Source organism: Toxotes jaculatrix, chromosome 2, assembly GCF_017976425.1.
Source record: "Toxotes jaculatrix isolate fToxJac2 chromosome 2, fToxJac2.pri, whole genome shotgun sequence".
NCBI classification, from domain to species: domain Eukaryota; kingdom Metazoa; phylum Chordata; class Actinopteri; family Toxotidae; genus Toxotes; species Toxotes jaculatrix.
The window spans coordinates 618,303-632,134 of record NC_054395.1 but is presented as its reverse complement, the minus strand read 5'-3'; the positions used below and the strand labels follow the sequence as shown (position 1 = coordinate 632,134).

The following is a 13,832-nucleotide window of genomic DNA, read 5'->3' as shown; positions in this document are numbered from 1 at the left end:
CTGTGGTTCTCTTAACGATATAGCCTAGATTATTTTGTAAAGGAATGGCTCTTTGGCTTTCCATCTGCTGGCCGTAGAGTACCCTGTACTCGGACGCAAACTCGGCCAGACACATACGCTCAAACTCTGCACTGAGAGGTCTGTTGGCGTATTTTTCAGGCAACCCCGACATCCATACGTCCTCTGACCCGGGTTCCATTTTCTCCAGTCTACCCATGGGGTGACTCATTTTCAGACCTTCTTCGTCGGTCTGAAGAAACACCACGGATCGGGAGCACCTCTTGAGGCGCAAGCTGCAAGTACGAGCTACGGCCTCTTGAGCGCTGACCTCTCTGTGTTTAGAGTAGGCCTGCATAATTTTTTTCATTTCGTCTCGCTCGTTGACGTTCGAATTTTTAACATCTTTGACGACGTTCTTAAGGAATTCCGTCATCTCGTGCTCCGGTTTGGACACATACGACATCATGTACATGATGCAGCTGTAGTCGTCTATGACGTACTGGATGTCCATGTTGGCGTTCCAGGCTCTAATTAATGTGGGATTGTAGGCATTAACCCAACAATCATTTGGATGGCGCCTCAGTATCACGACATGGCTGTTTGCCAGTAGCTCGACGGCATCGAAGTATTCATCGTAAGTTAATTTGCACTGGCAAAGCAAGTCTGTCAAACTACTGAACGAAGCGCCTGGATCCATAAGCAGATCTCTGAGCGGCTGGAGCTTTTTCTTGGCCAATTTTCGCTGTCTATCGAGGGACTTCTTTTGCTCCATTACGTGCGCGATGTAGTCTGCATCTTTTGGACATTTCTTTTGGAGGGTATCAATAGTGGGGGGCCTGGTGATGAATGTTTTATCCATCGGAAGTTTTGGAAAGCCGAACCTGCAGGTAACATTTCCCTTCTTACAGGACTTTGAATGTTTCCTGCTGTGCACCTGGACCTCTGACACTATTTTGTGCAGTTCCGGATCTGTGTCACGGTCAGGCATTTTACAACTAATGTATCGATCGATAAATTCCATAACCGTTACATCGAGGTCGTCTTCAAATTTAGGCGCATTTTTAATCCAAATTAGCATGTGAATGTGCGGGCTTCCCCTGGCTTGGAACTCCACGCGGTAAAAATAATCCTCTACTTCGCCAATCGGTTGCGCCGGTGAGAGGATGAGGTTCGTCATCAGAGCGTCCACTCTTTTTTCAAACACGCGCATCACTGTTACGGGGTTGCTTCTTAAAATATCGCATTTGGCTTTCCAGTCTAAGTCTGAAAAGTCGCCTCGTTCGCCCTGCTGAGCTTTGAGTATCTCTATGACCTCAGGCCATCTCATCTCAGCAGCGGAGAAGGTGGCAAAAAATGTCGGTTTCCCAATTTGACGAACCATGGCGTGGACATCTCGAAGGGTTTTGTGCCAATACGCTGGAGTGCCTCTAAGGGGCTGCATGAACCTGGTCGCATCTTGGTCCATAATGAGCCGTTCAACTTCGTCCCTATTCTGGAGCATGCGATTATTAACCGTACGGCCGTCACGGGTTTTAGACTTTCCTTTGCGCATTTGAATTGACATGCTATTCGTCGCGAGGTGAGTCTCTGTAACAAATTGCGCAAAGAAAAGATAACTCTGGTCACTTGCAAAGCGCGGATCTGCAGCAAAGAGCCGACAATTAAAGTACAGGCTCGGGGACAGGGAGACGGTTCGACGTTCATCCAATGTGTTCTCACCTGTCGGAAACTGCACAGGAAAGGCCATGGCCTCTAAGTTTGGTACGGCGAAAAAAGCGACCGGCTGGTTGCCTTGCGCGGGTGCAACACTAAATATGCCATCGCCATACGAAAGGATTTCCTGTGCAATGTCGGGGGGCTGCATGCAAGTGTCCAGTGTCAGGCCCGGTCTCAGCTCCTCCTGTTCTTCGTCAGCGGCCGTGGTTTGCTGACGAGGAACCTCTAACTGTTCTGGCTCATTTTCAATTTTAAACACCTCTTCTAAATCAATGTCCCAGTCTGCCTCTGGAATGTTCTCCTCTTCACCATGCAGACTGTCGAAAGAGACACTCTCGTCAACATTTATGTCCCTATAGTCCGAATGTTGTTCTTTTAATTTAGCCAGGCCAGCAAGTACATTCTTCATGTTAACAGTATAAAAATGTTGGTATCCTTTGTACTGGATACGCCTTTTTAGTTTTACTTGAAGCAGCTGCGCTTCACACCTAGGCCTTGGCAGACTGTTCACGGTTGCTTCCACCTCTGATGGAACGCAAACAACGGCTCCGTGAACAGCTCTCTGTTGGCCTTTTGGCAGAGCAACAATTTTTGCAAAAGGCAGGATTTTTGCAATCAACTGCCTTTCTAGTACATTAAGTACAACCAATTCTGGGGGGATGGGCGCTAACGCCAATTTGTTGCAGACTGCCATGGGTGGCATGCATCCTCTGCTAAGGTGATTGTCGCAGGTATAGCATATCCACTCAGACAGTCTCTCTTGTGGCACAGTGCAAGGGGAAGAGCACTCGCTATCACAAAAATGAACAAAGTTTCCTGTCAAGCATGCCGCTGCCACTTTTAGGTTTTTGCTATATTTTCCCCTGTTACATGCTTTGACCTGATTTGGAAACATTGCTCGGTTACAAACTGTACAAATATAAGTTGGGCCGTGTCTAATAGATTCCCGAAAGGAAGCTATGGCTACTTCCATTACGGGATCGATCAGGGGCTGGGGACGGTGGGGGACAATTTGTCTGTATTTTCTTTTTATTTTCAGAGCTTGATGCATTTTGTTAGAGATGCGACTCACAGTATTTGTAGCCAATTCTGTCGCTCGCTGCTGCTTACGATAAATGCAACGTAATCTGAATCCTACATCATCGCGGTATTTGGCAATGAAATTTTCCTTCTTCTTTCGCCTAAATTCTGTATCCTTGTGGTATCTGGCATTGGAATATTCTTTCATTTTTTGCCTAAATTCTGCATTCTCTCGGTATTTGGCATTGAAATATTCTTTCATTTTTTGCCTAAATTCTGAATCGCAGTATCTGGTATTAGACATTTCTTTCTTTTCTTGCCTGTACCTCTGGTTGGATGCATATCTAGCTGTCATATATACTCTTTTGCTTGTCCTAACACCAGGATCCACCTTGTATTTCTCTGACATGTATTTCAGTTTTTTAGTCCGAAAAGCAGGATCTACCTTGTACTTTTCAGTAAAGTATTTTTGCTTTTTGTTTCGATGAACACTATCTTGGGCATATTTAGTTTTCTCAATTTGATTTTTTTTCAATCTAAATCCTGGACACCTGGCATATTTCATTTTTTGATATTGGACTTTTTTGTTTCTTTTTTGCTCAAGTGACACTAATGCTTGTTGCTCTGTGCTGACACTGGCTTTTCGAATGGCTTTTCGTCGCTGTTGCTTAGGCAACTTTGAGACATTTGTTGATGAAAGAGGTGCCCTAGGAACATGTTCTGGTACAGGAGGGAGAACTTTCTTAGAGGCTTTGGCAGATGGAGGGACAACTTCAGTACAAACGTCACTAAAAACATCACAAAAAACATCACAAAAAACATCACTACAAACTTCACTACAAACTTCACTACAAACTTCACTACAAACTTCACTACAAACTTCTGGTGCTGGTGGGAGAGCTGTCCTGGATACATTTTGTGCCAGAGATGCCTGAGGGCCCTCTTGAGAACCAATGGCTTCGAACGACACCGGCACAAACTCATATGTGGCAGAAGGTCCGCGATTAGCGAAGAGTTTGAGCAGGTGTTCAGCCAAGTCACTGATTTTTGAGAAGGTCTTCATAATTGCAGTTCCGTTGTGGTGAGGTAAGCCCACCGCGTTTCTTGAGTGTGAATCATACACACCATACATGCCTGATTGATTACGGAAAACTGCAATGCATTCTGGACTTACTATAATTAAAGCCAGATTGACTTCACCTGACAGACACTCTAACTGTGTGGCAAGGGGCAGACACCAATCCTGGTTGCCACTGGGTTTTACAAGTCCACACCTAATTTCAGGCATGTGGACATTAAACATTGCTGTGTCAGTCAGGACTTGTTTAGGTAGTTCTTCCACAGTGAGATGGTCACTCTGGAATCTATTCTCCAGGATGAGCTGCCGCTTTACACCTACATAAAGCGAATCTCCCTTTGCCAGCACCCTATCGAGGGCAGCAGTGTTAAACTGACAGCCCTCGTTCTCATACGCCAGAAAAGTCAGGGACATGCAGGTACACTGGTGGTTTCTAGAGAAGTCGCTGTACCTCATGTCGCTCTGACTATGACTGGCCCTAACACTTACATTAACCGGCTGAGTAACCTGAAATAGGGATAAATTATTTTCATTATAGTAAAGGTTTAATTATTAATATTATCATATCATTATTATTATATTGCCTGTTACTAGCTTTATTGTTAATAGCTATTATTAACATTAGGTGTAGTAATGACCTGTTTCATGTGCTATAATCATGACATAATGAGTTTCAGCAAATATGATTAATAACATTTAACCTAATGCAGATTTAATCAAATTACTAGTCACCCCTTGTTATCTTGAATGAAGTTTGAAAGAGAAATTTGTACCTCCTACATCTCTAAGACTTGTCACACCTTTCCCCAAATGAAAACATTGATAAACATTTTAATTTATACTGCAATGGCAGTGTATTTAAAAAAAATCATCTTTACATGTCAATCAATGGCACAGAAAAAGTTTTTTTTTCTCCTATAAAAGGGTTAAAAATGAAAACTAGTTTTTTAATGCATTTCAGTTAAAATCAACCACACTCTGCCTCAAACAAAAACACTTTATGAAGCCCACGATAGACCCGAATATAAATGTTCTTACTTTTTTAGCTGGGGAACAAGAGGTGGAGAGTCCGTCATCGATGATCCAGGGCCAGCTGGTTGATGAGGGAAATGGCGTCTGGACAGTCTTTAATAAGAGATAACACCAATTAATATTTATATATGAGGCAACACAATGCACCAAGTTGATACAAGAAAAGTTTCCCAAATGTATTTCAATAACTCACTGGCATCTGTGAACTGCAGAGAAAGATAATGCTATCACAAATGTTAAATGAAGCAGTTTTATGTAGTTACAGCTGATTTTACAGTAAATGTTCTGTGTTTGTCAGTTGTGGAGTAAATACCTTAGCTGGGCGAGGAGAGCGACGGGCTCTGGGTACAGCTGGTGAAGGGGGTGAAGGGGTCTCCATCCTGGCCGTCTGGGAAAAATAATAATAATTCAGTAAAATAAAGACTTTAATGACATTATAGACTTGATTCAAGAGGAATAATATTTACCTTCGCAACCGGAGAACAGCAGGGGGTCGCTGCATCACCCAAACCACAGGACAACCTGACTGGAGGCGATCCAACCAGCTGTTGACACACGATAACAAACATGTTAAACTTCATGTCTCAGTGAAGACATTGTGTGTTCTGTGTGAGATTGTGTTTGTTCTGGCAGAAAGTAACATACGTTGGTCACTGAAGTTTGGGTGCGGGGGGGGTGTCTGTCCATGGTCCTGGACCGTCTCACCACAGGAACCGGGCTGGAGGGGGCGTCGTCCTCCAGTCCCCGTGACACCCCGGTTGGAGGTAATCCAACCAGCTGTTGACAGATGACAAATATATTAAAATTCAGACAGAGAGGACAGTGTAGTTATGTCTCCATGAAAACGCCATGTCAACTGTAAACACTGACGGTGTGTGCCAATTGTGTAACATACGTTGTTCACTGGAGACTGGCGGCTGTGGGGGCGTCTCTCCCTGGTCCTGCGACGCCTGGCTGCTGCTGGGGAGGCCACCTGCACGGTCAAATAAAACATAGCACCAGTAACTGTAAGGAACAAGATGAAACTTTATAATACAGCTGAGAAGAGATGTCACACAATTTACCTTCTTGCCCGCTGGAGGAGACTTGCAGTCCACCACGCCACACAGGTCAGAAGGAGACACTTCCTCCATGGCACGAAGAGCCATGCCACTGAACCACTTTGGATTCAGTGGAAGGAAGGACTCCTCCTTCTGCGAAAGACACAAAAAAAGACAAAGACGAATGAACATTTGTCTGGTTAAATACACAAAGTTTAAATACTCACCAGTTAACTTGTAGAAAAAAAAATAATTAGAAAAATAACTCACCCGCTGCTGAGCCACGCTGGCCTGGCCGGAAACCTGCGACTGGTAAAGTTTAGATGACATCTTTGATTAAACAGGTGCTTTTATAATTACGACTGTGAACCCGTTGAGAAAAATGTACTCATAAACACACAAAATAGTATAATAGAAAAACCTTACCTTGCTGCTCTGACCCACGACCCTCCACTGGAAGGGGTCAGGAGACAGTGGAGCACGTACCTCTCCCTTCACAACCAGCTTAGGAGAGAATCTCCTAAGTGGCGGTGAAGGTGTTGGAGACACCCGGGGAGGTGGAGGCGGTGTCTCGAGGAACCACTCGGTTGTGCTCCACAGCAACTGCGTGAGGATCCCCATCCCCTCACGGTCGGACAGATGGACCTGCAAACATAATAATACAAATCCATTTACAGACAAAGTTCAACTGTAAAAAAAAAAGTAGCTGCTGTTGACTAAATATTTCACATAAACACACAAGAAATTATTAGAATATTTCTATCACACATAGATATACTACTTACGCCGTCTCTGCTCCACAGCTCCAAGCGCGTACGGGGGAAGTGCTCCGCCGCAGGGAAGTACCTCAACCCTAAAAATATAAAAAGGAGAAAAAGAAATAACAGTCATTAAAACATGCACACATGTATTGACTTTTTGTTCATTACTATATTTTCACACACATTTTAAATACATTTCTTACTCTTCTCTTTATTGAGATGATATTTATTTTTTTACACACCCATACGAGCTGCCACGCGGTGGTACTCTTGCCGAAGGAGGACCTGGTGCGTCTCATCCTCCTTCAGGCGGGGCGGGAAGTCCAGCACAAAGACCTGTAGAAAACAAAATTTTACAAAACAAAACATGTTTCTTACCAATTTACATTTTCATTCAAAATCACACACGTTACAATAATAACACATTAATTTTTAAAAACTCATACATTTAATCTAACTAATCAATGTACTTCTACTACTACTACTAATACAACAGGCATGAAATAAAGCTTACCTCCGGCCAGCGGCTCCTCACAGCAGTGAGGAAACGTGCAAAGTCGACGGCCGCCTCGTCGATGGTCCTGCTGGCAGTCAGGTTGTTACTAGGGGCTAGAACACAGACAGCATGAGGGGACCGAGGAAGTACAGCATGTAGGACCTCAGTCCGCAGCTCAGCGGCGTGAGCCCCAGGGGTTGACATGATACCAAAAGAATACTTAGCTTCTGGCATCACGGCGAACCCGTCAGCGATGGACCGGAGATGGGAGTCCCCAACAATCAGAATGAACTGCAACAGAGAAGATTTCTTTAGCATGAAAATCATTTACGCCTCTCCAGATCAACTACTTTCTTCATAAACTGCACAATAATAACAATACCTTCTTGTCAGGAGACTCCGGTGGGATGACCAACTTGTGGCTCCGTCCAGTGAGCTTCGAAGTTGGCCACCTCAGCACCCGATGGCGGTAACCAGTACCGCGGCCTGTTTAGTAACAAGACACAAGACAGATAAATGTAAAATTGAATGAAGGAAAGCAAACCAAAGCAGGAAATGTCAACAATCATTCATTTTTACCAGTAAAAAAGTACAGGAAAGAAAATGACTTTCAAAAGTTTAATATTGATGATGGATAGATTTACTGATCATTTAGGGATAAAACAGGTAGATACTCACGTGCACGAACTTCGGCACGCACATCACCCGGGCTCCAGAACGGCTTGGCTGGGGGTGAAGATCCAACCGCCTGATGACAGATACAATAATAATAATCATCATAAACATCTTTCAAAACTCTCTAGGTGACTTTACATCTCATAAAATGAACATAGTGAAATCAAACAAAGCTAAGATAAAAACACTTTCAAACAAAATATAACACAAATTTAAAAAGTAATACAAACATTTTTAACACAAGTACATGTGTGACTGTAAGCACATTAAACTTGTCTGTGTGTGTGTGTGTGTGTGTGTGTGTGTGTGTGTGTGTGTGTGTGTGTGAGTGAGTTGTGGTAGTAACGTACGTTGCTGACTGGAGCTCGGGAGCAGGGGGGGCGGGTCTCCTTGGTCCTCTTGGTCCTTGACCCTCTGGAAGGCTCCTCTCCGGCCGGGGGGGACACCGTCTGATGAAACAGTAACGTCAAAGACATGGCAGTTCCATACTGAACTCAGCACTTATGAAGAAAGCAACAGATGTAACATTTCTACAGCCATTTTCATGCAGACATTTGTCATTGTAACACAGAAACGTAGTAGATACGTTTCGTGTAAGTACCTCCAGGGGGGGGGCGAAAGACGTCAGCTCCTCCAGGTCGAGCTTCCTCCATCGCTGCTTCGCCGCCGCAGACCTCTTGGACCTCTTGGGCATCCTGCTGACAGAAGTTCAAGACAAAAAAAAAAAAAACAAGAGAAATGCTTCTCAAATGTTACGGTCTGATATACTAACCTAACAAACTAACCTAAACCTAACCAAAACCTAACCTAAATCTAAACTATACCTAGTATGCCTAACTTAATATGTAAAATGAAATGTGACACAGATGTGAGGACAGATTACAGCAGAGAGAGAGAGTGATGAAACAATGATGTAGTGAATTTGTTTGTGGGTGATGTTTTGATACTGCTCTGAGAACGACGATCAATAGCTGGGACAGCACTGGAAACCTTCAATCTTATCTGCAAAAAAAAGAAATGTCTCTCAAATGTTACAAGTCAATAGTAGGAACATGCTCATAGCATAACAGACACGTTAAACATCTGTGCTTGTCATGATGTGTGTGTCTGTGCGCACATTATTTACTTTACAATTCTATATCATAATTTTAACAATGAGAGATTGTAATTATAATACTATATACATTTTTATAATACATGGTATTATAGTAATAGTTTACTCCTCAAGACAAAGAATTACCATAACACTATAAATATGCACCCACAAATAACACCAACTTCACACACTAAACAACAAATCATGAGGCAGTAATGTCTAGCTTCAGCAACCTTACTTTTAGCACTGTTAGCTTTTCACTGAGCGTAATGTTTTTCTATAGAAAAAGCAAAGTCACTGCTATAACACTATAAATATGCACCCACAAATAACACCAACTTCAGCAAATGTAACAGATTTTATCAACAGCAAAATGCACATTACCAAAAGCAAAAAAACTCATGTATGAAATGCTTCATTTTCTATTTAATCAAGGTAGACTGTAAAACTTTATAAAAAAAAAAAATTAAGAATGATATTTATCCAACTCCAGAAAAAAATACTTTAAGTCACAGTTTATCACAGACAACCAAACAAACACAGGGAGAAAGGTGTTTTTCCCCAGTCAAAAGGCAGTATTTAATACTACAGTCACACACTAAACAACAAATCATGAGGCAGCAATATCTAGCTTCAGCAACCTTACTTTTAGCACCATTAGCTTTTCACTGAGCGTAATGTTTTTCTATAGAAAAAGCAAAGTCACTGCTATAACACTATAACTATGCACCCACAAATAACACCAACTTCAGCAAATGTAACAGATTTTATCAACAGCAAAATGCACATTACCAAAAGCAAAAACACTCATGTATAAAATGCTTCATTTTCTATTTAATCAAGGTAGACTGTAAAACTTTCTAAAAAAAATTAAGAATGATATTTTTCCAACTCCAGAAAAAATACTTTAAGTCACAGTTTATCACAGACAACCAAACAAACACAGGGAGAAAGGTGTTTTTCCCCGGTCAAAAGGCAGTATTTAATACTACAGTCACACACTAAACAACAAATCATGAGGCAGTAATGTCTAGCTTCAGCAACCTTACTTTTAGCACCGTTAGCTTTTCGCGGAGCGTAATGCTTTTCTATAGAAAAGGCAAAGTCACTGCTGTTGCTTATAGCGCGATTCCGAGCAGCGTTGACTTTGATGTCACCGATGTACCACAGCCGTGTACCGACGTTAGCTGATAGCAAGACTTAAGGTTCTTATATATGAACAGGTCGACCACAAATAATTAAACACATTAACCGAAATCACAATACAGTAATGTCTAGCGTAATCTCACGTCTATTAACGATGTCAGTACGCTAATGTTTGTCACCGCTATTGGCTTAGAGCGTGACTCCGAGCAGCGGAGGGGAGCTCCGGCTCTGTTAGCGGAGGCTAACGGAGCTAGGAGGCTCCGTCTGCTGCTCCGCTAAAGAATGACGGGCACACGCAGCTTGGTTAGCTTCTTTAGCTACTTCTTCGTCAACAGTTAACTGGCGAAGCAAAGGAAGCGGACGAAACAAGCAGACGAAGCAAGCAAACGGCGCTAGCGGACGACGCTAGCGGAGCTAACGCCGAAGCTAGCTCGGATTAACATAGTTGTACAGAACCAGACCGACCAAAAACAAGTACATCCATTTGTTCCACAGTAATGAGAGATGACTATATATCACACGTCAATAATATCTAGCTTCAGTAAAACCACCTTTACTAACAATTTCAGTATGCTAATGTGTGTCAAACAGAACAGCCTCTTACCTATGATGAGATCAAAGGGTGTCGATCAGCCCCGGGCCAGTGGTTTTATATCAAGGCGAAATAAAATGCACACAGAACTGTCCAATCAGAGTCTTCCTGTGTCTCATCCGACGTGATCTGTCAAATCAGATGGCCGATATCTGTGAACTTGACACAGACACGTATGCGCCGTTCACACGTTCGAGTCCGAGCAATCACACTGCATTTCATTATTAATATTTATTTTTATTAATGTATTATAATACAACACATTAATGAAAACACAAACGTTAACTTTTTTACTTTCTTTTTTTTTTTTTGGTGATTAACTCCACTCCTCACAATGTATAGAGACTGTGAATTAATTTTTACCCTTTAAATGCAAATGCAAAGTGTATTTCCTTGTGCAGTGATTATCAGTTTAGGATATGTAAACAACACTGATTTTGAAAAGTTATCCCTTTTTGTAATATTAGAAAAAATATTAAAAAATATATATATATTATATCTAAAAGAATTTCCATAAATAAATAACCTTCAAATAACCACAAATACAGACACACACACACACACACACATATATATATATATATATATATATATATATATATATATATATATATATATATATATATATATATATGTTTGTGTCTGTGTGTATTCTGTGTGTCAGAGTGTGTCTGTATTTGTGTGTACTTGTGTTTCTGTATGCCTGAGTGGGTCTGTGTCAATAATGTCACTATTGTGTGTGTGTCTCAGTGTGTCTGTGTGTGCCTGAGTGGGTCTGTGTCAATACTGGGTTGTGCTTCGCACAACCCAGTATTGACTATTGTGTGTGTGTGTGTGTGTGTGTCTGTGTTTGTGTGCCTGTGTGCCTCTGTCAATATTGACTGTGTGTGTATGTGTGTGTGTCAGTCTGTCTGTGTTTGTCTGTGTGTGCCTGAGTGGATCTGTGTCAATACTGGGTTGTGCGAAGCACAACCCAGTATTGACTATTGTGTGAGTACAATATTGACTTTGTGTGTGTCAGTCTGTCTATGTGTGTGTGTCTGTGTGTGCCTGATTGGGTCTGTGTCAATACTGGGTTGTGCTTCGCACAACCCAGTATTGACTATTGTGTGAGTGTGTGTGTGTGTGTTTGTGTGCCTCTGCTACCGCACCGCACAATATTGACTGTGTGTGTGTCAGTCTGTCTGTGTTTGTCTGTGTGTGCCTGAGTGGGTCTGTGTCAATACTGTGTCAATACTGGGTTGTGCTTCGCACAACCCAGTATTGACTATTGTGTGAGTGTGTGTGTGTGTGTTTGTGTGCCTCTGCTACCGCACCGCACAATATTGACTGTGTGTGTGTCAGTCTGTCTGTGTTTGTCTGTGTGTGCCTGAGTGGGTCTGTGTCAATACTGTGTCAATACTGGGTTGTGCTTCGCACAACCCAGTATTGACTATTGTGTGAGTGTGTGTGTGTGTGTTTGTGTGCCTCTGTCAATATTGTGCGGTGCTTGCGCACCGCACAATATTGACTTTGTGTGTGTCAGTCTGTCTATGTGTGTGTGTCTGTGTGCCTCTGCTACCGCACCGCACAATATTGACTGTGTGTGTATGTGTGTGTGTCAGTCTGTCTGTGTGGGCCTGAGTGGGTCTGTGTCAATACTGGGTTGTGCGAAGCACAACCCAGTATTGACTATTGTGTGAGTGTGTGTTTGTGTGTGTTTGTGTGCCTCTGTCAATATTGTGCGGTGCTTGCGCACCGCACAATATTGACTTTGTGTGTTTCAGTCTGTCTATGTGTGTGTGTCTGTGTCAAAAGGGGGCTGTGCTACGCACAGGCCCCTTTTGACCCCTATAGTTCTGCTATAGTTTTAATTACAAAGACAGAGAGAGATAGAGTTGTTACAGGGAGAGAGAGAGCCACAGCTCTTGCAGTCACGGTTGCCATGGGGATGAACTTTCCCGCCACTGAGGCAGCTCACAGGTGCTCTGACGAGCTCATTTTCGGCCGAATCGGGCCTGCCGAACAACTGCTATCCATGGAAAAACAAAACATGGTATCGCTAAACAAACGGCACCGTCAAAGAGAGAAGACTTTAAGGAAGACCTGAATCTATTTTTTATGGTCCTACTGTCTAAAATGTGGATTTTACAGCAAGTTTCAAAAAAGGGGATTTTCTGCTTTTCTCCAAAAATCCTCTGCTCGATTAACATTGGAGTCAATGGAGCAGTTGAGAGCTCCTCTTGTCGCTAAAAGGCATGCCAAAGAAAAACTGTAAATCCTACAGAAAAAGTAAACACATTGTGAGAGAGAGCACAAGTGTGGCTACAACTTTGGAGAATTTCACTGCTCTACAGTAAAATTTGTGGCCGTAGTCGTCGTGTAAAGAAAAAATTTCAGAGAGTTTTTTTAAAGCCTCTCCACTCTAACCTCCCACTCTAGCCTGGAACATTCCGCAATACACACTCATTGAAAACCCTGAATTTTTTCAAAATCACTCATGATCAGTTAGAGCTCACAGTTTAAAAACTACACAACTAATGAAAAAGTTGAATACACCCCGAATACACGAGACTTGTGTCTACATTTTACAGTTTGAATGGTGTTTCTAGGTGAAAGTATGCCAGAGCAGTAGATGTTTGAAAAAGGGGGAGAATTTGCGACTTTTTTGACCGTTTCCCATTCATTCTCTATGGGAAATTTTTCGCAGTTTTTTGCGAATAACTTTGCGAAACGTGAATATTCTGTAGAACAAAATAATAGCATAGCGAGTTAGATCGAGCCGCACGTTTTGATGTATCATTTGTTGATGTGCGCTCAACGGTGTGGGACGAGTTACGAACCGAAAATCGGGAAGGAAGTAGAAGAAGAAAAAGAAGAAGAACCGGGAGAACAAGAGTGTGCATGCTTTGCATTGCACACTAGGTACCTCTATAGCTGTGCTATAGAGGTGCCTAGTGTGCATGCAAAGCAATGCACCACTAAAAACGGGGAGAACAATAGTGTGCATGCTTTGCATTGCACACTAGGTACCTCTATAGCTTTGCTATAGAGGTGCCTAGTGTGCATGCAAAGCAATGCACCACTAATGAACCGCAAGAACAATAGTGTGCATGCTTTGCATTGCACACTAGGTACCTCTATAGCTTTGCTATAGAGGTGCCTAGTGTGCATGCAAAGCAATGCACCACTAACTAGGTA

The 13,832-nt window shown here is 42.5% G+C and overlaps 1 protein-coding gene across 1 annotated transcript; it reads right to left on the bottom strand.

Annotated features, from left to right (window-relative positions):
• Positions 1-5,160: 5,160 nt before the first annotated feature.
• On the bottom strand, positions 5,161-8,512 carry LOC121187848. Its single transcript, XM_041047318.1, has 14 exons — positions 8,420-8,512; positions 8,169-8,267; positions 7,822-7,891; positions 7,526-7,629; positions 7,162-7,434; positions 6,890-6,983; positions 6,672-6,739; positions 6,313-6,531; positions 6,157-6,195; positions 5,911-6,039; positions 5,742-5,819; positions 5,492-5,623; positions 5,314-5,391; positions 5,161-5,226 (listed from the first exon to the last, which is right to left on the bottom strand). The coding sequence occupies exons 1-14, from the start codon at positions 8,510-8,512 to the stop codon at positions 5,161-5,163; spliced, it is 1,542 nt and encodes a 513-aa protein (XP_040903252.1).
• Between the last annotated feature and the right edge of the window lie 5,320 nt (positions 8,513-13,832).